Below are 26,807 nucleotides of genomic sequence, written 5' to 3' on the forward strand. Positions count from 1 at the left end.
AAAGTAAATGAAACTACTCGGGTTTCCTTTATGTATGGTATTCAAGTTTACTCACTTTGCTTGAGCTAGTACACCTATAACTTCTGCATATAAATCTGCAACAATGTGCATATTTCCAGTGTTAGGACCAAGGTACCTGGCAAGAGATAAGAAAGAATTCTGTCTGTCAGTCAGGTGTTCGAGAAAGCATGATCCTTAAACGCAGTCTATGCAAGTCAGCAAGTAGGTTTTTTTTCATGCAATTTTTGTCTGAAAAAGAGCCTTACCCTTCTTTGTATTTAAAGTGCTTGAAAGCCAAGTTAATAACATCATGTACCAAAGTGTCTATTACAGGATGAAGTGGAATCTGAAAACACAAAATAAAACATAACTGGTACACATATAATACATTTCAAGCCACATACCTAAGTATTACTATTACTTGTGGGTACCTTTCCTACACAGATATGATACCAGTAGAAATAGCAGCTAATTAATAAAACAGCTGAAATGAGCTATCCATTTAAAGTTCATTTAGAATTGAATATAAATACTTCATCTTCAAAAACCTGTCAAAGTGAAGTCTGCATGTGTGCAGAACACTCTGTATGCCAATGAACAAGCATACAGGGTTTTATCTCATGTTTTCATTAGCTTTTTAAAGACAAAACCAAAAACAAGAATCCTAAAATTATGCTATAAGACAAACTTCGTACAGATAATGTACAACTGAAGAGCTCCATACCTGTTTCAAAACTTCTATTAATACTAAAGAAAATATAAAGTCAATAGCCAGATCTCTTCTTTCCATTAAATAGTCCCTTTGCTGTTCATCACTGGAAAATCAAAAGAAACACAGCACTTAGGAGATGTGTTGCAAATCATATTATATGCTTTCTTCAGTTACACCAGTGTTATTATTTTTAATTCACCATCATTTGCCATATGTAAAAATGCATTCCTGGTGAACAGACCAGAAGATCCGAAGTGAGTAGCTTGCAACAAAATGACAAAACATATCTGTATGGATCAACTGATCACAGTTACGAAGCGCACTGAAAAGATGACACGAAATGTGAAATTCTGAATATGATTCAGGTCCATACCTACCTTGTTGATACCTAAAACTAGCTCTTATCCCTTCAATCCAGTAACTATCGACCTCTGCAGTTACTGGATTAAATGTAATTCTTCCAGTACTAGAAGGGAGCTTCTAAAGAGGAGGTAGACAGACTTTTTACATGGTCTAATAGTGATAGGACAAGGGGGAGGCTTTAAACTAAAAGAGGGGAAATTTAGGTTAGATGTCAGCAATTTTTAACTCAGAGGGTGATAAGGCACTGGCATGGGCTGCCCAGGGAATCTGTGGGTGCCCCATCCCTGGAGGTGTTTAAGGCCAGGCTGGATGGGTCCTAAACAGCCTGGTCTGGTGGGTGGTGTCCCTGCCCAGGGTGGCTGGAATTTGATGATCCCTTTCAACCTGAGCCATTTTATGATTCTCATCTAAAGAACTGCCAATGTGTTTCCAAACACCAAGTCTGCTGTTTCAATGAAACATGTAGATGTATTCAGAAAAACTTTAAATAATGTACTGTACTAAACAGTCAGGACTCAATGTCAATCTGTTGACTTATTGATAAGAAACTCCTGATATCGTAAGAGATCAATATATTTGTTCTGGGGTTTTTCTTTTTGCCTGCTTGTTTGTTTAAGGGTTAAGTCAATGTTGATAAAGCTTGTTAACCAGTGCACAGTCATTTGGATAGAGAATAGCTGTATGTGAAATTTCTCTGACAAAGCACAATGCTGCATAAAAAAAAATCCTTCCAAATGTTAGAGAATTATTACCTGCTCATGAGCGAAAAAGACACAGCTTATACAAGCATCTATTTAAATAACATGACAGCATACAAAACAACAGTAAGAACCAGCGTCTTCACTAAATGCAGCATAATTTTAAAGACACAATTACTGCATTTATATTAAAGCTGAGAGCAGATTTCCAAGAAGATGAAAACAACTTTCAAACAACTATAAATGTACAAAAGTGGATAGGTGAAATGTAATATACCTTACCCAGAATCTGTCACTCACTAGCACGTGAAAACATACTAAAAACCATACCTTTTGGATTTAGTACTTGTTCTTGGTCTGTACTCATGAGATTCATCTTCTATGCCATTCTGTCTTTTGTACCAATCAAACAAAGTGCGCAGAATAGAGGGCAGGCAATATTCTGAAAGCGAGCTCATTGAGCTTATTACCTACAGGGAAAATACAACAAAGCAAAGAGTGATCAAGGTTCCCCATTACCTTTAAAAAAAAAAAAAAAAAGCACCAATTCAATGGTTTAACATTTTCTTTCTTGTTTTCATGTATCTTTTTGAGTTACAAATCTTTGGTCCAACTTAAGGTACCTAATACTCAACATTTCCTCTTGAAATATAAGTACAAATACAGTAAGAGTGTCAACATTTCCTTTTAATTGACAATAGTAGAACGCATAAAAATGTTTAACACATCCTCCAACTCAACAGTAACGCCTGTTTTAATTCATTACACACGTTGGTATTTAATTTGAGCATACTGTAATGGTAGGAGAGGAAAAGGTGATTAACGAGCGGTACTGTGTTGTGGGTTGTATCTGACTGCAGAATGCCCCTCCTGAAGCTTGTAACAAATTGAGAAAACTCGTGAACTCTGAGATAAATAACTGTAACTAAGTGGATATACCAATGTATCGTGTTATTAGGAACACATTTCCTGGTAATTTAGACTTCTCTTTTATGTATGCTTTCCTCTGTATTTTTGTGTACAAATAAGTAAAATATTGTTAAAAATCATTCCTTAAAAGTCTTTAAATAAGCAGTGTTAGTGTTGTACCGGATACGAACGCTACTGCTCACTTGATATAAACTTTGTCACCAATTACAGAAACATTACTGAACATTTTTGAACTGTTACTCCTGAACTATGACTTAAACTTCCTATTACAGGAAACCATAAAACAGCAATACATGAAAGATCAGAAGCTTGGGTAAAATAAACAGCCATAATCTTATCCAATAGGATCATGTAAGTGTTGAAACTGAACGTTTACAGACATTTATTTTTTTTTTTTTAAAAAAAGAGCAAACCATTTTAAAAATGAATGATATACAGATCTGGAGATTTGTGACTAACCCAGGATCATGCAGGGTCTGATCCTACAAAGTGCTGAGTGCAGGAGCTGAATGTACTCTGTGCCAGGTAGGCTGATTATGTCAACAGCTCTGCCGGGTTTACTCATTTGCTTAAATGCAAAAGAGCACATTTGAGTGCTGAGGAACAACAAAAGCAGTCTTGTGTCTTGCATACGACCAAGCCCACGTGAAGTCTGCGACTAAGATGAGACCAAAACCAGGAATCTGAGCACTGTTCCCAATGTCAGTCATGCCCTAAAATGACAATTTTTTTGTGGATGATAGCTTAGATAAATAACTCCTATCTCTTTTTCTGTTTTTCAGACTCAGAATTCAACTAACTCGTAGTGGTGTGGTCTAAAGCTTAGGAAACATTTTGAGGATAAATATGATTTGTTTTGACTGTGTTCAGATCCTAAGGTCTAAAATTAAATCTAGAGCGTTAGGAAGCTAAAAATGAAAGTTTATGCAACAGTTCCATTTTAGGAATGCTCTCGATCCAATATACGTTATTATCTGAAATAGAAAACAAGCTGCTGTGGAAGATGGCATGGAGGCTGTGCTTGCAGCAGCGACAGGAAGCTTTTCAGGATGAATTATTACAGCAGCCCAAGCTGAAGAATACCAAAGCCTTTAAGCATAATGCTTCAGATAAGATCTTAAAAGACATGAATCAGCCAGTGCCAGAGCAGACGATTCACTACCTGCTCAGACATTTTTATTGCTTCTTTATTGTTTTCTAAAAGGTTTTCTGAAGCTGCCACAACAGCAGCTGTTCATTATGAGATGCAATGAGAAAGTTTCCTGAAGAAAACAGTAAAACTCAGGAACAACAATGGGGTTTTATGAGAGAAGCACCTATTCTTCAGATCACAGTAATGCTTGTAAATAAAAAAATAAATACTTGAAGCTCAGTAACTTTTAAGAGATCACAATATTTAACTGCAAGTAGAGAATGGTTTCAGTCAGGTGTCTCCGCAGGCTGCCTAACACATACGTATCATTGCTCTTCCTTCAGTTTCAGCTACACAATTTCACTCCCTACAAAAAGTCAAACTGAATCCTGTTAAATCTCCCCAAGCTCTACCTTCTCTGCTGATTTATAGTACGTGCCACTAGCAGGGATAAAAGGTCAATATAACTTTAAAAAAAATCTTTCTGTCACTGCACTTTTAAGACAGGAAGGAAGGGTGGACTGGGCAAAGACCTGGCTCTCAGGGAACAGGAAGGGAGGGAAGTCTAGCCAGCCTGTTGGTTACTCAACCCTTTCATTTATTGGAAGTAAGTCCAGGATGGAGATGAATTCTAGCTCTGTGCTGCTCCTGAAAGGGAGTGCACAGATGTACAAGTATGTCTTTGTTGTACAAATGATCATGTTCTTCCATCATAAATGAACCACCTACTGTATAACTTAAGGATAAGAAATCTGCACAAGCATGGAGCTGTTTAAAACTTGTGTTCACAGAGCACTAAACATACTTTATGTAAATGCTTAATATTTATTTTGGATTAATATGTGAAAATAAATGGAATGAAATTCTGTCCAGATAGTTTGCTACAATCTATATACTTTCATGAAAGTCTTGCTGTACTGTCAAAACAGGAACCTAAGAAATGTTTCCACTAACAGGATGAATAATAATGTGGTTTTTTTTAGGTTTCACATATGAATTTCTATATGCTTTAAGAGCAAATGCATCCAAAACTGAGTTCTCCTTTCAATAGCATCATTGATCTCCTGACTATCATCTTTTCATACACCATATTCATCTGTATGTATGTCAAATGTGCATTTGACTGTCTTTTTAGTAAGGCAGAAATCCAGTACTTCATTTTTGCAGGGTTGATTTATTTTTTCTGAACTATTATTCAGTCAGTGTCTGTAGTCTCTGTCTTCAAACCATTGTGTATACTCAAAATAATGGACATTACAAGAGAGGCTACACATTGTTCTATCAGTGCTACTGAAAGAAGTAGAATTTGATTGATGTCTTCTTTGCTATGTTTAAGATACCCACAGCCATGCAATAATGTTTTCCTTCAACATTTTTTCCATCCAATGCATGTCTATAACATGGATCCAAGGAAAATAAAGGCTACAATGAAGTTCATGTTCCTTGAATTCAACTGCAGAGTAATAATGGTCAACAGTAAGATGAGGATTTCTTATTCAATAAATTAAAGTAAGGGGATAAAGGTAATGAAATTTGTATTTCAAATAATCTAGTGTTGGAGGTGAAGGTAGAGAGATGAACTACACTAAGCTGTTTTTATTGTAGGTACATGATGGAATTCCTACTGGATCCCTGGGAAGAGAACATTTCTTTTCCTGCAAATGTTAAGATTTCTACATAAGCCAACCCTTCAATGTAAAAAATCTGTAAAATCTAACATTTGATGTAAATACAGTTAAGTTTGTGTAGATCTTATTTCAATCATATCTGTGTTCTGATAATTTCTGGGGGCATTACTCCTAAGTAAACGTATCGGGGAATCATTAAAACTGGTAACAAGTAAGTTGGAATTACTGGTTTTCACTTGTGCAAGTAAAAAACTAAGATTTTTTGTATCATAATATTGTAGATAGTTGAATTCATTTACGTTGCTCAAACATTAGCGAGGCTTACAGCTTTACCTCAGGGTAACAATTTATATGGAATTGGTAGACGGGGCAATGGTGATGGATGTCATCTTCCTGGATTTCTGCAAGGCCTTTAACATAATCCCTCACCACATCCTTCTCACTAAATTGGAGGGGTGTGGATTTGAAGGATGGACTGTTTGATGGATTAGGAATTGGCTGGCTGGATGCAGCCAGAGGGTTGTGATCACTGGTTCTATGTCAGAGTGGAGACCAGTCACAAGCGGTGCCCCTCAGGGGTCGATCTTGGGACCGGTGCTCAGACCATGGAAGGTCATGAGTAGGGCCAAAGTATTATATTCATGTTGTATTTTTATATGGAAAAATGTCTGCAGGTTAGTCCAAGAATACACAGTGCCTTCAGTGTCACCAATTCATAGAACATTTCTATTCCGAGCAACAGAAGATACTTTAGTGTGGGCTGAGAGAAGACTAATAAAAAAGTCTCCTTGGGTGAGGATGATCCTCTTGGATAATTATGGGTTTTTTTGCCCTACCTTTTGATCTTTTCATGTACTGAAACTTCATGGTTTCCTGTAAGAGGAAGTTTAAGTCATAGTTCAATAGTACTGTGTTTAATAACATTCCTGTAATTGGTGAGACAGAGCGTGCTAATGCTGGAGCTGTAGGACTCTTTGCCAGTAGTCAAGTAAAGCTGTCTAATGAAGAACTTGCAGAACATAACTTTAAATATGTAATAAAGATAACACATATTGAAACTATACATCCTCCAGTATGTGCTTTCTTTATACACATGCACACCTAACAAAGAAAATACAGTCAGAGTAGGGAATCCAGTTTGTAAGGCTAACAGTGAGATGTTCTGCAAGTCAGGATAAGTGAGATTACTTCATACATTGCTAAAGATACTATTTTGAGTTAGAGGATGGTGATGCAATTGACAGCTATACAGAACCATGGGACAATACTGTCTGCCTACCAGGAGACACTGATACTACACCCATGTGGAAAGAAACAGTATTGTCTGGCATCACCTCATCAACTCTGTGTGCGCACTGCCAGGTCCCAGACCCTGGAGCTGTGATCACAACCACAGACAGAATTCCTAAAATGGTGTTTGAGAACAGGCAGAAGATAGTCTCATTTTCTGACAGTCGGAGATAAAGCTGTTCAGTGGAAGTAAACAATGCTTTAAGATATATTACTAGTGGTTCAAAAGTTCCAACCTTAAACTTCATTCTAATTACTGAAGGTAGCTAAAACTCCCTTATTGTAAATTTTGGCAAAGGATATTTTTAAAGCTGTCTTTTTTCATCTCTGAAGCTGACCTGAAAAAGACAACTTAACTTAAAATTGGACTATTCCTTACTTTTGCTGCTTTTCAATTTACAGCTAAGATGCAGTTCAGATATTTTAAGATCCTAGTGATCTGTTCACTTCATTTCACCCATCAATTTCATCAGACTCGAATACAGGCAATTTGTTTGAAGCCTTCAGAATCTGATTTGGGAAAATTATGTTCTTCTGACTGTGCCATTTTTGATGCCCTCAAATTGAAAACCAAAGCTGTTAGATACCACTTGAAAGTTAACAGATGCTTCTTGATAACACTTGTCCATGGGGATTCTCCAATTGCTGAATTAGAAATGACAGGGATGTTATCTGTTGCCTTTCCTGTTCTTCCTAGACACCTTTGTTTCTGGAATAAATACCAAAATTTTCCGAACTTTACTTGGAAGGCAGAAGCAAGGGATTATCAAACTGGTCTTCCTGCATCCCACATATTCTAGATATTTGAGTTAATTTGTAAAATAAAACACAAATGGTTAGAGCTAAACGCACAAGGCCTCTTATTTTTACTATTGGTTTTAGTATTGCATATTATCACACTATTCAAGGTTTCCCAGATAGATCAGAACTTAACTTTTAGTATCAGCAAATAATATCTGCATTTTCATGACAATTTTATAATGCTGACATAGTCATTAATAAAACAGTTTTGTAATACTGAGATGCATCAATGAAATAAATTGAAAGAAATATGACAGCTAAAAAAAGACTTTTTGCTCTATCTTACTAAAACAAAGTAAAACCTTTCAAGTGAAACACTGCCAAAAACTCAGGCTGACATAAGGCCTGAAAATGTCAGTTTGGGCTGTTTTTTTGGAAAATCTCATGGAAATGAAACCAAGGTTTTCATAAAGGAAGCCTAAGGCAAACTCAGGTCCACAATTTTCCTACCAACTCTCTACACAAAGCTAGGTAGAACTCCAGATACGTGGTGAGAAATGTACACAAACACTGTATGTAACAAAATGGGCCTTTGTTTTTCAGTCTGCATCTGTTGGTTCCCCCCTGCCCAGGATTTAAAGTAATCTGCCACAGCTCAAAATTGCTTCACTCTATGGAAGTATTCACTATCCACATGAATTTATCTTGAATTAATTGTTTGATTTTCTATTTGCCAGTAACAAGGAGAAGTGTGAAATCCTCTAACTCTTCCTTGTAAAGGGCCACAGTTTGCCTGACCATGAATATTTAATCAAATCAAGGCCACCCATTATGTGTCTGCTTAACACACTGCAGGAACAGTATCACAAGTTTTGTATATGGGTGGCTTAATTTGTTTTTCTTTCCCATATATATCTGAAACTCTTCCCACAGGAAGGGAAAAAAAGTGAAAATATGAAATTAAGGTCAAAATACTACACACAAAAAAAATCATTACCAGCGAGGATACTCAAAGCAGCTTCCTTCAGCCTGCGGTGGATGGCTTCCCTAGAGGCTGTGGCCAGCAGAAGCAGGCAGGATGCTCAAGGACTGTAAAACAGCCTTTAGCCTCTTGGACAGCCCGCTTGACAGCCTTCCCCTCCCGCAAAAGCGGCTACAGAATAACCTAGAAAGGGTTACTTTGTCAAGCTAAATTTATGAAGTGAGCCTTTCTGGATGCCAGCAGGATCTCTCACAAGGCATCTCTTCTTCTGGCACAATATATCTAACATACCAGAAGAGTCAATAAAAGTGGTTCAGTTCAATTTGGGTTCTGAACTACTACCCTTATGTATCTCCTCACCTGAAGTTAAACATCTCAGTGCGTAGATACTTGCAGCTTACTGCATTAGCCAGAACTGCTTTCAGGTGATGCAGTCACTGCTGTTTCTGCTATTTCCTTCTGTCCTGTATTTATGGCACCAGAAGCACAATGATTCAGGCAGCAATGGCCAAATCACAAAGCTCACTGAGACAGGAATGGTGGAGCAGCACATGACTTTGTTTTTCATGACACACCTTGTATTTATTCCTCCTCTTTGTTGGGAGTGAGTTTTGGCAATCTTTACATGCCTTAAATTCTTTTACAACAAATATGCAGCAAAAATCAAGAAATTCTACAGAAAAAAAGTTTGAAAATAATGGAAAATATTCCTAATTTAAAAGAAGAACAGTGAGGCAAAACACCCATCCTACTAAAGCACAGTGGTAGATTTTATTTTGCAGTGTACTGTGACAGTATTCTGACACTAGATTGCTTTCCAAGTATTTGTCTTACAGCTCAAGAAGCAGAAATAATTTCATTCCAAGTGTCTTACTTGATCGAACTGGGGGTCCTCTCCTCGCTGCAGAGATTTGGTCAGTGGCTTTTCCTAAAAGAAAATATATTAAACATGCATTACTTAATGTCAATATTAAATTCTACCAGCTCTAGTATTATTTTTCTGTTACGTTTTTGCTCACACAATTTCCCACTTGATCCCTTTCATGCTGGAAAGGCTGTTTCATGTGTAAGAAGACCCAGGCATACATATAAACTAACCCCAATAGCGTGTCTCTAGTGTATTCAAAGAAAGGAAATGGTTAACCACTTATCACATCTGGTTTACCTAGTGTTCACACTGACAACTATAAAATACTTCAATATAGTAGAAATCACACAACTTTTCCTCTAGTATGTACCTAAGGAGCAGTATTTACCTATAGGATGTACCATCTTGTTACATTACTACCAGGCAGTGCAAAGATGCTCATATATCTGCTTTTCACAGCACACACTGAAAGAAAGGTGATTTTATATCAGATATCATATGGTTCATTTTTAATGAAGACAGCTGCAGAAAAGTGACTGTGTTACGCTAAAAGAAAAAAGGAATTTTTTGCTTCATAAGCATTGGTTTAAATTTCCTCACAGATATAAGTCAGTGGCAGAAGGAGAAATGGAAGCAAATTTTCAACATGCACTCTCAAACTACCTGGGAAGGCCAAAGAGAATGGAACAGATAGGAGACCCCATTGACCTTTACAGCATTTTTTTTTGCCAAGCAGGCTCAACTACTGTGGCATTTAGCAGTGCCCTGTGCCAGGACAAGCAGCAATGGATGCAAAATGGAAAGACTTGAAGTGGTACAAAATATTTTTGTTATTTAATGTTGCTTTCTGCAGAAAATGTTGTCCAGTGTCATCTGCTGACTGATTTTGAGATTAATTACACTGATACACTTAGTGCCAGCTGGCAAGAAGGCTGGCTGCAGAGTGACAGCAGTATCCCCTGACTACCTCACAAATAGAAAAACCGAAGTATTTTCTACTGAGTCACTGATTTATCCAGGACAGTCATCAACATTTTTCACTGTTATCTCTAATCTGCAAAGTTACTTTTCCGGGTTACATTAGTGGCACAACACCTATTAATTAGAACTCTATGACAGTTTATTGGTAACAAACAGACACAGACAAATCTTGTAGCCCAGTAAAAGACACATGAAACCATTCTTCTCATCCTCCACTGGTAGCTCAGTGCTACTCAACTGAGCTCTGTCTGATGGATGGGTAATATTTCTTTTGTCTGCTGCTCACTGAAATGGAAGACAGATCATCATTCAAAGTTATTGCCGAGTTCATTTAAAAATAAAAAAGTTCCTAAGTCTTCGGGGGTCCTGGACCATGGGAATGGGTGCAGTCTATTAAAAAAATAACCAACTACATAACCTCTTTTTTTTATTACTACTACATTTCTGACTCCGTTACAGAAGTCAAGCGTTACTGCAGTGAAGTCTTAAGTTCTTTTTCAATAGCTTCTGGACTTTGCTCAGCGATCCTTGTGGGTCCCTTCCAACCCAGGATTTTCTGGTTCTGTGACTCACCTTCACAGGCTATGCAACAGGCTTGGCAGAAGCAGAAGGCATTCCAGGGTTGGAGACAAGCCAGGGACACGTACCAAAGCCAGGAATGGTTCTGCTGTTCTAACTTCCCAACATCTCCATTTTAAGGCTTTTTCTTCCCTTCATCTCCTCCTGCACCTTCTTGCCTTTTCCCTCTCTTGTTTCCCTTGGCAGACAACTTCTGCTGCAGCCCCTTCTTGCCTCATCTTCATCCCCTGTCTGGTGGTCCTGACTACCCCTGTGCTGACTGCATGAAGCCATGTCTCTAGTGCAGCCCCATCCTGGGAGCAAGATGCCACAGCACATCAGCTCACTGCACCCTTGAAGGAATGGCCACAACCAGTGACACCATGTCTCTCATATCCACCATGTCTCTCATATCTACCAGTTTTCCCCCATTTCTGATTCTTCCAGTTATCCAGTGCTGTCTCAGCACAGAAAATCAGAAGATAAGAAGTGTATTTGTTGCTACCTGCAAGAGACTTCATGTTCTGCCTTACTTCAAATACATGCAGGTGCTCTAAGAGTCCTTTGAGAATGGTATTTTTTTCTTTATGCCACTGGTCATTTCTTCTTGTCTACTGTAAACTACTTTACAACTCTAACCACTTAGCTGTAATACTCTTACAAATCCTACCACTTCATTTCATGCAATTTGACATTACTGCTACCGCAGCTACTATGTAAGGTATTTTTCTGCTCACAGTAGACATTTTCATTACATACCAAAGCTTCAGGACAAGCAAATACATGGTTAAGAAGCCTAATAAAATGCAACTGCCTGTGAGTAAAGGTTTCCGTGGCATTCTATGTATCCTGGAGATACACTCATTTAAAAGTTCTTAAGAAATGTCTTCCAGACTCAAGGCACTATTTTATTTTTATTTATTTTATTGCCCACCTAACTCAGAAATTGCAGAGAGGCCCCTTTATATGATGAGCTGACTCTGTTTGAGTCTCTGTAGCTGTAATATATCCTACAGAAAGGTCTTCCAAATTTGAGATGAATAGGTATCCTTACTTAGGAGCCAAAGGCTACAACCACAAAATATGAATAAAGAAAGGTTTGATTAATGTGAAGAGCACAGAGCTTCCAGGGCTATTAAAAAAACACCCAAAAAATCACAAAAGAATGGAATCTCAATAATAACTTTCCCACTTTTAATCACTAAGTAAAACTTTTTCATCAGCAGTGCTTAGAAAACAAAATGCTCACCTAAAAATTACTTTCCTTTCACTGTTATATTGCTAAAACATTCATAGAATCTAATAAAACAGAGTATGTTGAATATGCAATAGCAAATATATATTTTATCACATTTGCACATATGAACTAAATAAAATATTGTTTATTTATCTAAAAAATAAAGTATCACTCACGTTCTCTATGAACATAGTCAGACTAAAGCATTTCTGCACAACAGTCAGCTACTTTTAACAGTTAATATATTAATGCTTTTTCAGGTTGCTACACAAATGTAATTGGGTACATTTACACAGGAATAGCTTTTCTAAACCACCTGTCACAGAACTGAATGTTCAGGGAAACAGGAAAACAAAATGATATTGTACTGCCTATTAAGCTTTACTATGTCACTGTGTTATAATGCCACTTGAAGCTACTTCTAACCTCACCATTAGGCACATTATTCCTACCGAACTGCACCTGATTATTGTATTTCTCACTGTAATAAAACCCATGTTTTTTGATTAAGAGTCATGGGGAATGCAAGGCTATTTGGATACAATTAAAGTACACGCTAAATGCAGCTATACACACTCAACTGTGCAGTGTGGCTGGATAGAACAGTTAGCAAAAGGCAACAGCAGAAGAATGGAGCTCTTGTAGTAAAATGCAGACCACATCCAACTGCTATAGCTAAAACATATATATATAGAATACATACAAGTGCAATCTCAAGTACCAAAGAAACCCCAAGCATAATTCTTTTCTGAATATGAATGCCCACAGAAACTCTGACGGAAACTGCATGTCCTTGTCCTATATTCTTCAGAGCAGGAAAGAAGGGTGGTTGGTGTCTCACAGGAAAATCTGTGCTCCTAGCAGAGCTGGATCAAACACACTGCATTTATCATTTTGCCATTGGTTGTTTGTACGTACAAACATAAGAAAATGTATTGCTGACAATCCTGTGCTCACGTGTAAACTATTCTCTTCATCATCTAGGAGGAAATGCCACAAGGTCAATTTGTTTCTGTAGCCTGGGCTTGTGAACCATTATTCTATGTAGAAGCACCTACCCTTCAGGGGTTGCTTTAACACAGGGCCAAGCCGACCTACCACCAGCCAGCTGCCCCTAAAGGGGAGTTCTGTCTGTCTGGTCCCTGATTCCACATGGCTGGGTGCTCGTCTGCTCACTCACCACGCTCCCTGCTTATCCACCATTGAGAAAGCTCATGAGGTATTTACCTCTGTTTTAAACTTCTCAAATATTCATCTTTGGTCCCATAAGTTAAGCTGTTGTACTGAAAATTATTCTAGACTGTATTGGAAATAATCTTCATCTCTAATTTACCTTTTTACTATTTGAAAATCACCCCTACAAGCTTACTTAGTTTATATTGAAGTAATTAAAAGAGTCAAGCTTTTTGACTTGAGGTCTGTTCACTCTGATCATCTCACAAATGTTGCCCACCTGGAGCTTTTACCAAACAGGCAATTAGTATCCTATATTTTCACAACAGTTCTTTGCATGCCAGAAGGTCATCACGAATAAAAATACAACTTGCCAATTCAGCAGATGACAAGAAAATCTTTAATTTCCCTTGTTGCTCTGCTCAGGATCAATTAGCTTTCAGATACGTGTATAAGGTGCCGTGTCAGGTACAGAGATAGTAAAAGAAACATTAAAGGGTACTTTCTTTGTTAACTTTTGAAAAAGAAGAGCCTGAACACATCATCAAACACATTATCCTCCTGTTTTCTTCAAGAAAACACCACAACTCTGTGTGAAAAAATGCTACAGACACTGAAAATGTAATAGAAAACACGACTGAACTTCATGTAACTTTTGAAAATTAAGTACAAAATAAATATTAAGGGTACCTGGTATTTCAAGCTTATTTCAAGTGGCTATTAAATATATAAGGAAAAATTCTGTATCTCCCCAAAGTCGTTGTTTTACTAAAGTCAGGTCAAAAACATCAACTACAGATATTGCACAAAAATGATGAAAGGTGAATGTTTAGAAGACAGGCTCAGTACTGGTCAGGAAACCACACTATACTTTCTCAACTTCTCTTTTCTTTTTAACAGCTCTTCTGTTTCATTCTTGTGGAAAAGACTGTGCCTGGTAATGCTGCACTGCTGAAGACAGAACTGTCTAAGAAACTTCCAGTACAGTTTCAAGCACAGGCTTTCACTTGTTGGCTCTGAATATCGCCTCTTTGACATCCACTTCATCCACTACTGCTGTGACTCGGCGATGGCTTCTGTCATCACATCAGGTATTACAGGCTCACTTTTGCCTGTTTATCAAATTCCCTATACTGGACATCTTTAACGTAGGACGTCAAACAACAACATTAAAATGTGGACACTCAAAAATTTTGGTTGTAAGTGGCATTTCAGAAAAAAAAAAAAAAAAAAAGGCAAAACAAACCAAAGAAGAATCAAATTTCAAGAGCACTTCTACTGTTACTACTAGTAAATTCCAAGAAAACTGGAAAAGGAGCAAACTCACTAAATGATTTGTTCTCCAAGAACAAATACTAAGAACAATATACTTTACAGATCTGGAGTTCTAGATCCAATACTTTTGCAGGAAATTGCTATTCAGAGTCCTGTTTCAGCTGTTTACCAATGTGGCTAGGCACTTGTCATTGGCCAATACGTGTATTTAAATAAATAACTAAAGCAGGAGAGTGCATATATTAATCGCTTTTATGAAGGGAAGGTTGGCTTGGGGTCAGCAGACATCTATCAAATAGAAACACTGAAAGATCCAGAGGTAAATTAAATGGGTCTGGGAGATGAAGTCATTGTGATCACAAGTGTGTGACTTGAGCAGAACGGTTCCCTGCTTTCAGTCTTTGACATGACTTCTGAGAGCCAGCGAACAGGGTGAGAGCAATGCTCTTCCCTGACCTTGTACCTGGACATTTGTACATCTTTGTTCCCTAAACAGAGAAGTTAACTGATGCTTCAATCCTCTATGCAAATAGCTTTATGCCAACTGACTTGTGATGAGCAAAGTTATTTCTGTTGTGCAGAAGGACACTGTAGACAAATACAGGAAGCTGTTTACCAAGGTCTTCAGTGACATGACAAGGAACAACAGACCAGAGATAAGGGAGGCCTGAGATGACTGTAATACAACTTTCTCTTTCTGGTTGCTGATAATAACCAATATCCTTAAATGATATAAAAATGTGATTAGCGGCATGTGGCACATTTGTGAGTATCAGCCAACATGTGATACAGTGTGACAGCTTCAGTGACCTTGGATTCAATCTCTGTCTTTCAGCATTAAATCCTCTTAGTGATCTGAACCATCACACGCTCCACCGACTATCCTCCAACTTTATCCATGTGCAAGTGAGGCTCAAGCACAGTGAGCATCCCAGAAAGTTCTGCTGTCAGAATGAGATCTGAGGCCTCTAACATTATTCTGCCCATGTGCCCAGCTGTGGAAACTCTGGGATACTGTTGACACTGCCTGGCATCTGCTACAGGCCTCAGCTGGAGATACTTATCACGATAGTTGCAGGGGCATACTTTTCCTGAAGATATAAGTTGAATGCTAAGAGAAAGGCTCCTTGTAGTACTGGAGTTGTCTTTGCCATGGGTGCTCATCTTCAGTATAAGAGTTTGATTTTTCTGTATTTTTCTGCTGTTACATCTTCTGGGTAAAGAATTTCCTGATTTCAGGAAGGTACTTCCCAGGCTTAGCTGCCTCTCTGTTGAAGGAGAGGACAAGCTGACCTGGCTCAGCATGCACTTCATTAGCACTGGCAGAGTTTGGGAGCATAAAGGAGAGTTTTGGATGGCTGTATTGTTAAACTACCTGGAAAGCCAGTGAAAATTCAAGAAAAGGTGATGAGCGAAGAAGAGGAGCATGATGATGAGACCATAATTTTGCTAAAACAGAGAGGTTGCTGGAATGTCCAGCTGATGAGTAACAGAACCAGTGAAACCATCCACATAGAAATGACAATGTATAGATATATCTGGGAAAATAATAAAATAATGGGAAGAACTAACTATTAGTCTAAAAAACTGACCACCTGTTGATACAGCCAATGACTACTCAAAGGAACCCTGCTAAGCTCGGAGTTGCTGGAAGCAATGGAAGATGGGGTATCCTCCTGAGGACAATGACTGACAGATCTGTCCCATTTAACAAGTCACTTCATGGATCCACTGTAAGAGATCTGTAAGATTCCACATAAAAAATGGCCATTACGTGCAGGTCACATACTGAGTTGTTTAAGTAAGATAGCATACAGATGCTCTGAATTTATGATCAGCAGGAGAGAAGACAGCACATCACAATAAAATATGGCGAAGTCTCTAAAGAAGCACCTCAAGTACTTCAAAGACATTTATCCAAAGACTAGATGATTATACCCAATGTCCTATTTTTAATACATTATTTGTCACAACTGGATCTAAAAGAACAAATCCATTAATATTTAATAATACAATTTACATTCCAAATAAAGAGTGCAGTAGAAATACAGAGCTATGATATTTTAGATCCAGAATTATGATAACACAAATTTGTTAGGGTTATGAGGGACTGCTCAGGTATTTTAAAGAATCCTGGCTAACACATCATCAAGTGGAATAAAATACTTCTATTAATTAGGAGTGACAGAGTAGGGATTGCTGACTGCAGGAATCAGGCATGTATGCAGCATTTATAGAAGGTTCTGAGAATGCATATGCAAAAAGAATAGCATTTTCAATATATACCTGCATATGGTTATTCAAATATAGTTGCCATCTTTTCAGCTTTTTCTGGGTACATACATGTAGAGTGAATTGGTAGAGGCAATTTGCCTTGCCTCTTCTTCTGCACAACATTATTTGTTCCATACAGTAGCTCCTGTTTGCGCACTGGGATTAAATAAGATCCCAAACTTCTACATTTGCCAAACTATACAAGAAGACTTCAAATGTAAAAAAACAAAAAAGTGTGATGCTCATTTGTCTCTTTATAGGTGAGTCATATAAATGAGTCATTCCTCTCATGATACAGGTGGAACTTTAGTCCATGTAAATGTCAGAATTCAACTGTATAATAAAATTCTTGGTATTATTATCACACAATTATCTACATTAATCTTATTAGTTATCACGAGCTAATCCTCAAAAACCTTCACAGCTTACTTCATTTTATTTATGTCTGTTCATAGCATATTTCTTCTGCAATGCCAAGAGAAAGTTAAGCCTAGAGCAGAGCTGATCAGAGAGCCATGACATCATACATGCTGGTTCATCAGTCTTTGCAAAAAGCTGACCAGATTTTTATAGCTTTGCAAAACAATCTGCAGCATTCTTACTCTTCCGTAAACTTCTTAACCACCTTCTTGGCTAATTTCAGGAGCTCTGTTTTGAAACAGGTCTATATTTTAGTATCTTTGACCTCCTACTGAAATGGAAGCAATAAATACAGTAGTATTGTATGACGTGCCTGCTTTCAGTGTATTTCCAGAGGCCAGATAAGCCTTCCTAGTGAGAGGAGAAAGTTACTGGCAGAATACATGGATATGCTGATAGCCTTGATCCTGTAATTAGTAAATCCTGTTGCTGAGTTCAGTACAGAGGCAATGAGTTCCTGAATTTAGGCAGGCTCAGTGAAAGAAGATGCTTGCAGGAGCGAAGCATAATGAAAGTTTACCAACAGCTAAATTAACCATTAACCACTGTCAACGCCTGCAGCTCGCTATGTTTTATCAATGCCTACAGCTGTGTGTAAGTACTGCTGAAAGCCGCATTTAAAGATTAGCCTGATCAGTATGCACAGGATGAATTATTACTCCAAGTGATAATCAACACTCCTAAAAAGGAGACCATTTTCTCTGTTGATTTTTTTTTTCCCCCTCCTTACAGCATCATTATCTGTAAACACATTTTATCGTTTGAACTGGCAAAAAAATTTCCTTGGCTTCCCCTGTCTCATTTCATTATAAGGTCACCACTGCTTGAAGAGACAGAACTGTGTTTATAAGTGAAGCAATGCAAAGATTTCAGATTTAAACTTATGAAAATGTAAACATGAATACAATCAGCTTTAAAAAGTGATCTATGGGAAAAATGCTTAGTATTCATTATAAAGGAGAATAATTATTTACAGCGAAGAATCAAGGAAATATTAAAGGTTATCAAGAAGAAACGATTTATGTTTCATTTCTCTGAATTTAAATTTTTAAACCAGAAAATCCCCTTAAATTAATCCTGCTGTCAAATGCCTTCAGCTTGGAGTAATACTACATGACAACCTGGATATAGTAGTTTCATCATTAAAAGTGAGAAACATAATTGTGAACTTAATGTAATTACTGACACTTTTACTTCAGGGACCCTAAAAAGGAGAAAAGTTTGACCATCTAAGAAGATGACCAAGAAAATATACTCCTAATGAAGAAAAAATAATCACAAGCGGTATCCACTGTAACTTGCTATATTCTTAACAGTGGATAGTTCGTGTTAGACTCATGCCTTCCAAACATATCAGCTTGGGGGGGTGCATTTTTTATGATGATCACTGCCAGGTTCAGTAACCAAAATGTCAAATCATGTTTTGTCAGCAGCAAGGTAACAGGAGGGGTAGGTGACATTGCTCTGTGCTTTTCTTCCTTGCTGTCCCAGATGAGATTTCATGGGCCTGCAGAAAGGACTAGGTGAAGTGCCCTTCACTGCTGCCCTAGAAAATAGCAAACATGTTTTGCGCCTTGCAAGCATCTGCTACTCATGGCAGCAACAAATCTGATTTTCCACCATAGTTGTCAGAACACTGTAATTTACAGCAGGGCTCTGTGTATCTCATGGAAAGGAGAGATGGAAATATCAACTGGGCCACAGAAACTGAGAGAAAAAATCAGAAAAACATAGTAAGGGTAACCAGAATAGATAATATGGCAAAATCTGCATACAGAAAGAAATATTTATGCTAAAAATGTATCAGTGAGTTTTTAACTTAATCCTATGGTAATTTCCATGCTTGAATCTGAGATAAACTTCTTGATAAAAGGGATGAAAAAGTGATTATATATACTGATCATTCTAACTTCTCTAAAAGATATTTTAAGTATTCATCACTCATTATAAAATTAACCTGTCATATCTTGTAATGGCTTAGAGAATTCATGCTGGAAATATCTCAGTGCTGGAGTACTTTGCAAGTTCGATCTTCTTTGAAGTGCACTGGAGTTTAATTAGAATGGAATCTTCAAAGAGTTCACCATTTGACTACCTATTATGAAAAAGGCTAAAGGTGGCTCTACATCACCGATTTATAATCTTAGTCTTGCAGATCCCTGGAACCTCCTGGTCACCATTTAGTCAGTGGAGTAGAAATGTGGGAGCAAAGCAAGACATCCAGCAGCTACGCTACAAAAAGGATGGACTTAACATCTTAGCCACTGCTCCAGAATAAATTCTGACATTTTCCCTGCCACTTCTTTTATTACATTCTGACTGGATGTCTACAAAAACATGCTTGCACATTTGTCCCAGTCACCCTCAAACAGCAGCATGCCACGGCTTATAAGTCTTATTAGCATTAATTAGATGGGAATATCACATTGAATTATTTTTAATGTCTCACAGCTAGACCCGTGTACGAAATCTGTACTGAAACTGTAGATAAGAAGGTGAAATTCTACTCCCCTGTTATATTTTTACAGTCAGTCTATGTTGAGTTTGCCAGATAAAATTTCACTGAGCAGTCTCTGGAGTAGGATCAATATTCAGATTTTCATAGTTTCAGAAAGATGCAAAAAATAATGTATCTACACACAGCAAGTCTAGATCATTTGAACACAGTTTGAAATGGGAATAATTCAGGGTCACTGGATCCTATCTGTGTCTGAAATATTACATGCAAATGCAGAGGTAAGCATTTATGAGGAACAGAGGTGCTCAAAGGAAACAATGAGAACATTGAGGTATTTAATTTATCTAAAATACAAATAATGGCAGTACTCTCACTGTGTAAGACAATGTAATGTAGCTCCTTTTTCAAATGTTGTATGCTGTTCTGTATATGTAAAATTGGTGCTATAGTACTTTGTTAGATTATGAAACCTGCTACTTCCAGAAGTAGAATAGGAACCAGCAGTGCTATTCATTTTTGTGTCTTAGCTGAAAACCAGTAATGTTCTGTTTGAAACCAGTAATGTTCATATTTTTAATCGTATTTCAGTACTTTCTAATCTATTTTGACTCAAATGACCTCTCTCCCAGCTGTGAAACCTATGCTGCCTGACACCCTTCCACTTCTCATTCACACTAGCACACTGCCATTCAGCAAACAAAGATGAAATGCTCATTCTTCTTCACGTCACCACTTTGATGTACCTTGCACACCTCTGTCTTTCTGGTCACCATAGCAGTGGTGTATTTTACCATTTGGGAAATGCTATCAATTCAAATCAAAGTATGTATACACTTAGAATTTCCTTTTACTTACAAGAGGTTCCGCCATGATGATGCGAATCTTGCGTTCAGCCTGAGTAGTGAAGTTAACAAACAAGCTCTTCAGAACATATTCGCCTGGCTTACTGTCTGGGTCAACATTAATAGGCAACATGGCTGGAGGTCCTTTTTCTCTCTGCGTACCAGAAACAGGTGGGACGGGTGGTTTGATATATCCGTTGCCAACTGGAGAAGCTGAAAGGTAAAAGAGATGCATTTACTTTTGTGTAACTAAACGTCTTTACTTTTCCAAAGCATCCCAATGGCCCACCACACCACCAAAGCACAGCTGCGGGCTAGTTAGTAGTAAAATAAATATGCAATGTATAAATAAAATTTCCATCTTAAACTTAAAGGTAAAACTTACATAATCAAAAAGAAATTAAAGACAAAGTCTTATCTAATACAATGCAGTACACACTCTACCCTCTTTTCTTCACTCTTGCTGACACTTAATTCTTTGAACAACATCCACGTTTCCTATTGTTTATCAATTAGGCCAGGTCTACAACTCAACCGTCAAATAACAAACTTAGTCTTTAATGCTATTCAAACAGAGCTATCCTTACACATGTCGGGAGTATGATCTGTTGGTTAAGGTGAGTGCCCTGGTGGCGCAGTGGTAGGAATGCCACGTTGCAACACCAGAGGCCTGGGTTCGAATCCCCCCTGTGGTGCAAGTGGTAGAAGTGCCGCTCTGCTACACAGGGGCTCGAATCCCAGGGGTTGGACTTGATGATCTCTAAGGTCCCTTCCAACCCGCACAAGACTGTGATACTGTGATACTGTGTGAGTTGTAAAGGGCCTGATTTTTATCTTACTTTTACAGGCAATAGACACATGCTAGAATACAAGAAATTCCAATTAGATATATGGAAGAAGATTACTGTGAGAGTAGTCAAACACATGTGGAGTGTTGTCAGTGGATACTGTGGAAACTCCACTCTTGAAGATACTCAAAACTTGACTGGTTAAGAAACATTCTGCAGCTGTTAAGCAGCACAAGCTCCAGAGATCTCTTCCAGCCTAAATGGTACTGCCCACTGGTGAATTCCCCATTATCAGTATCATGATATCATACACAAGAGATAAGATATTTTCCTTTATAAAATCAGTTTAGAAGTCTATGATATAACTATAATGTAAGACAGAGATGCTTTTGTTCATCTAGTTATTATTCCACAAGCATAACGTATGTACTGTACTTAGAAAATAACTCTCCTAATGGATAAGGTATACCACCACCCTCTAGCACAGCGGCATCACTTCTTCCATTCAGCTGTTTTTTTTTACCTGCAATGTTTTACTTGATTTTTAAGGGCAAAACCATAATCAACTGAATTTTGTTAGTGCTGATTCTTCATAAACCAAACCGTACAGAAAAGCTGAACACTCAGATGATACAAACCTATTTCTAATATACACGACTCTGAACAGTCATCCTAGCAAACACTAACTTCACCCCTGTTCTGCAGACAGCTGTGGCTTAGTTCATCTACTAAGTTCAAAAGAAGGGACTCAAAAGAAGGATGGAAGGAAGGAAGAAGGGTATGTGTGGTCACTTATGCCTCTCATCCTAATGAAATTAAGAAATCCTAATTACACTTCCTTAGAGCTGCAATCTTTGCATTCAATCATTAGGGTACTCTGTCAGAATTTTGAAGACACTGGGATTTAATCCTTAATAAGAAGCCAATTAAGAACTGTGATATTAGATTTTTCACACAGGCTGACCTCAATCTATTTTATTCCAGATATCTAACTGAGAAATCAATTACTTGCAATTGTTTGCAAAAAGCAGCACACGAGAATCTAATGAAGTTTAACAAGGCCAAGTGCAAGTTTTTGCAGTTGGGTCAAGGCAATCCCAGATATGAGTACAGGCTGGGAGAAGGATTAAATGTTTTATTCGGTAGGCTGTAAGGCACTGGGGCAGGCTGGAACACTGGGCACTGATACAGTGGGTGGCAACCCATGGCAGAGGGCTGATACTACATTATCCTTAAGGTCCTTTCCAACCTAAGCAATTCTATGACTGATTCTGTGATTGATTAGTTGACTGCACACTGCAGCAGAATAATGTTATTACAAAGGCTGCTCTGAAAGTAATGCCTCCTATTTCATTATGTTGGCCCACAATGTCAGAGGTGGATGTTGGTGGTATGGCAGTAGAGGTTGAATCTTCCTGCCACTACGCCATTACAATCTGTTGCTGTGTGACAGATGGCAGCAGAGGAGTACTCTGATAGAATGGTATCTGACATGGAAGTGCAACTCAAGCAAAACTGTGTCATCAAATCCCTTCATACAGAAAAAACTGCCCCACTGATATTCATCAACCCTTGTGGAACATTTATGGAGACCAAAAAGTGAGCCGGTGGGTGTTGTATTTCAGCAGTGGTGACAGTGACACGAAAGACAAGCCATGTTCCAGACAGTCATGCTCTGAAGTCATACAAGAAGACAGAGTGGCTCAATCATCTGATCTACACAAATTGGAAGACTATGACCAGGGAACTGTGTGTGCAGCTGAATAACAGCCTCAATGGTCTGGAAAATTTTGGAAAATCACACAGTTTGCATCAGGTGGATCCCAAGAATGTTCTCACAGGAACAGAAAGAACCATATGAAGGTTTGTCAAGACCTAATGAACCAACATGGGGCTGGGTTGCATCATTACTGGTGACAAAACATCATGACAGCAATATGAACTGGAATAAAAATGGCTAGACATGGAGTGGCAGTGTGAATTCCCCATCAAAGGAAAAGTTCAAGATGCAGCCCTCATCACGTAAAGTGATGTCTTCTGCTATAAGAAAGGGCTGATCCCTCTGGATTTTCTGAAAGCCGGACAAACTGTCAACTCTGACTCCTACAACACAGCTGATTAAGCTGAAGGCTTGAACTTTCAGACTCAGAAAACAGATAAAGACAACTCTTCTGTTTCAGTATGTTAGTGCCAGACTCCCATTCCAGTTTGAAGACTGTGAATCGCATTGCCAATCTTGGTTGGACTGTCCTACCACACTCACCATGTAGTCCAGATTTGATGCTTCCTGACTTCCATCTGTTTGGGCTGATGAAAGACAGCCTGCGTGGGCAACATTTTCCTAGCAAGAACTCCATCACAGCAGCTGCAAAGCAGTGGGTCATCTGCAGGTTTTTATGAGCACACTGGCTCATCACCGGTGAAAATGCACAGCCAATGATGTTCACTATGTTGAAAAAATAGAGTCTTCCAGCTGAAAAATTTGCTCTATCAAACAGTAGTATTACGTACTTTGTATTTGTTGTAGTTTCCATTGAAATAAATAGGAGGCATTACTTTTGGAGCACCATGTATATGTAATACTTGTCACTTCATCAGAAGTGTTTAAGCAGTTCTCTGAAGTACATAACAGTACATCCTTTCCCCCAAAAGAAAGTAAAGTGATGTCCTGAGGTTAATAGCTAACATTGCTATATAATAACAGCAGGTACAGAAATGAGTGTCATATGACATTTCTTTAGTTCAAATGTTTAAGACATCATTTTGTAGCTGCTCACTGCCCATAAGGTGTAGAAGTCAGCACTGCTGACAGCACGAGGGCTCTGAGTAGATCCTGAGTTGGTAGTAAACTTACATAAAAGCTTGGCTTTCTAGTATCTATTTTCAGTTGCATTACCTCCCTCCCCATTTACTATGATGTTTGGTAGTTACCTTGCAGAACAAGGTCAACGCAAAGGCCCTTTGCATTGCACCATTATAATGTAGGCATTAAAAACAATAATGAAAAAAAAAGCATCAACTTTTGCCATCTCTGCAAGTGAAACACTTCCCTATTAAATAAAAGGCAACATTTTTATGTGTGAAATCACCAAACAGAAGGGCAGAGGTGGGATGTTAACAAAGGAATTATGCTCAATCCAAAACGCTGTTTTCATTGACAAAGTTTCCACTACATAATTTCAAAATAATAAAGTTCTACGTGAAGATTACCAGAACGGACAACTGAAACCTCTAGTCTGAACTACCAACATACAGAAGGGTGTTGGTCTGCATACAAATACTGAGTTAAAACAAACATTTCAATTAGAGCAACATAATTCTTTCCCAAGGAAAATGAATGGTGATTCCCATGCAGAGGGCAGGAGCCCATAGCAGTACAGATGAACCAAGGGCCCTGCCAAAGTAGGGAATCTGCAAGTCAATGCTAGGAAGCTCTATGCATACCTAAATCTCCTATCCTACAAAAATATGTGATAAAGATGAACTATGACTGATGAGGTGTGAGATGTCTGCACCATTTTGGGGTGCAATTCTGTCAGAAGCTACTTCTCTCAAACAACCCATTTTGTTGTTAACAAGATACATTCCTTGTTTCCTATTCTATCTGCAGTAAGTATTTCAGAGCATTCAGAGAATACTCCTTGCTTTTCCTACAGATTATTTTCAAGCTGGTCAGGTTATAACCATTGAATTTCTTCACTGTTATGCATTTGAAAGCATTTAAAAACAAGAAATATGGGACAAGCAATGCAATATAAGAAACCCTTATCACCACAACCACATACTATTGTCATAGAATGAATTACTGAAATAAAATCACTGCTGTTTTTTACCATGTATAACAGTTTCCCTGATTATGGAAATGGCTGTGAAAAAGCACAGCAGTCTGACCACACAATCACTTCAGATGACAATGGGAAGGAGACAAAATTCTGCTACCGTGCCAGAGTCTCTGCTATGATTTACATGCCAGGTATATTTCTTAAGGCTCCAAGATAAAGCAAAACAAAAGAAAGATCAAGACAACCTAAGAGCACACTATGCTGGATACCATGTCAGCCAAACAGCTACTGGATTTTCAGTATCTCTAACCACAAGAAACAGAGACGGCATTCTGCTAGTTAACTGTGCCAAACTTGCACTATAGCAAACCACAAACAGACTAAAACCACAAACCACAACATGTATTTGCAGTATTTTTGTACCTACCGAGCCCCTTTATAAAGCTGATCACACTGGATTTTCTCCAACATGCTACTGTAATATCCATGAGCCTGCGAATACCTGAAATGCTCCACTCGAGTTAGAAAAGTTTCAATCCTTTTCTAACTGAAATCCAGAAGGCAGTTAGTTGCTTCATAATCCCATATCACACTTGACTATAAATTTCCCATCATTCTGGTCCATACTGCTTTTGGTTTTTGTTTTTCAAGTAGACGAGTGCTGAAGACCTACAGTGTGTGAGCTAGCGCAGGCCTCCGGATCAGATCAGCCTTTCCATAACCAGAGGGGTAATTTTTAGCTTCAGCATATGATGATGACCACTCACACAGAGGCTGCACGTCTATATTTATCCACAAGTACATACTATGCTGACAGATTAGTGAAACTACTTTCGGGCACTCCAAGAACATGAGACAGGATAATAGAGTTCCACATAAACAAACCCCATGTATCAACTACATGCATGATCACACAGTGCAAGCTGAAAGCAATTAGCATAGAAAAGCAAAGCACAGACAAGGCAGGATGCGTTTTGTTTTGTAACTAAGGCCTTATGGCCGACAGTACACACAGCCCAAATTCCTTGAGATAAAACCAACATAGTATCCGTCCTTTTCCCATGCCAAGAGTCAGTGACAAACCACATATTCTTAAGGATAATTATACATCTGAATTATGCGTCTGTTGAAATGACTCTTGAAGAAAACGTGCTTTGTTTTAAAACTGTTATTGTAATAATAAAGAGAAAACACATCATTAAACAAGCTGTCAGGAATTAAATTTGCAAGGACGCAGTACACTGTGTCAAGGTTAGCAAAAGGTGCCTTGTGTGATTAGTGTGAGTTTGACAGGTAAAGAGGGGTGACCTCATTGCAGCCTTTCAGTACCTGAAGGGAACCTATAAACAGGAGGGGAGTCAACTCTGTGAAAGGGTAGACAACAGCAGGACAAGGGGAAATGGTTTTAAGTTGAAGGAGGGAAGATTTATGTTGGATGTTAGGGGGAAGTTCTTCACTAGGAGAGTGGTGAGGTGCTGGCACAGGCTGCCCAGGGAGGTTGTGGATGCCCCGTCCCTGGTGGTGTTCAAGGCCAGGTTGGATGGGGCTCTGGGCAGCCTGGTCTAGTATTACATCTGGAGGTTGGTGGCCCTGCCTGTGGTGGGGGGAGTTGGAGCTTCATGACCCTTGAAGTCACTTCCAACCTCAGCCATTCTATGATTCTGTGTAAAGAGAT

At 38.4% G+C, this 26,807-nt stretch overlaps 1 protein-coding gene across 2 annotated transcripts in view; it reads right to left on the minus strand.

Annotated features, from left to right (window-relative positions):
* The window catches only part of FRY (FRY microtubule binding protein), a 164,521-nt gene that overhangs the window by 96,355 nt on the left and 41,359 nt on the right, over window positions 1-26,807 (minus strand). For both annotated transcript variants that reach the window (XM_032442142.1, XM_015852021.2), the window contains exons 2-7: window positions 20,576-20,775; window positions 9,351-9,404; window positions 2,104-2,243; window positions 725-815; window positions 267-346; window positions 56-136 (exon numbers count right to left, since the gene is read on the minus strand). In XM_032442142.1, the coding sequence (XP_032298033.1) occupies window positions 56-136; window positions 267-346; window positions 725-815; window positions 2,104-2,243; window positions 9,351-9,404; window positions 20,576-20,695 (566 nt within the window). In that variant the 5' untranslated portion in view covers window positions 20,696-20,775. The remainder of the gene's footprint in view (window positions 1-55; window positions 137-266; window positions 347-724; window positions 816-2,103; window positions 2,244-9,350; window positions 9,405-20,575; window positions 20,776-26,807) is intronic.

The sequence above is a fragment of the Coturnix japonica genome, chromosome 1, assembly GCF_001577835.2.
Source record: "Coturnix japonica isolate 7356 chromosome 1, Coturnix japonica 2.1, whole genome shotgun sequence".
Classification (NCBI taxonomy): Eukaryota; Metazoa; Chordata; class Aves; order Galliformes; family Phasianidae; genus Coturnix; species Coturnix japonica.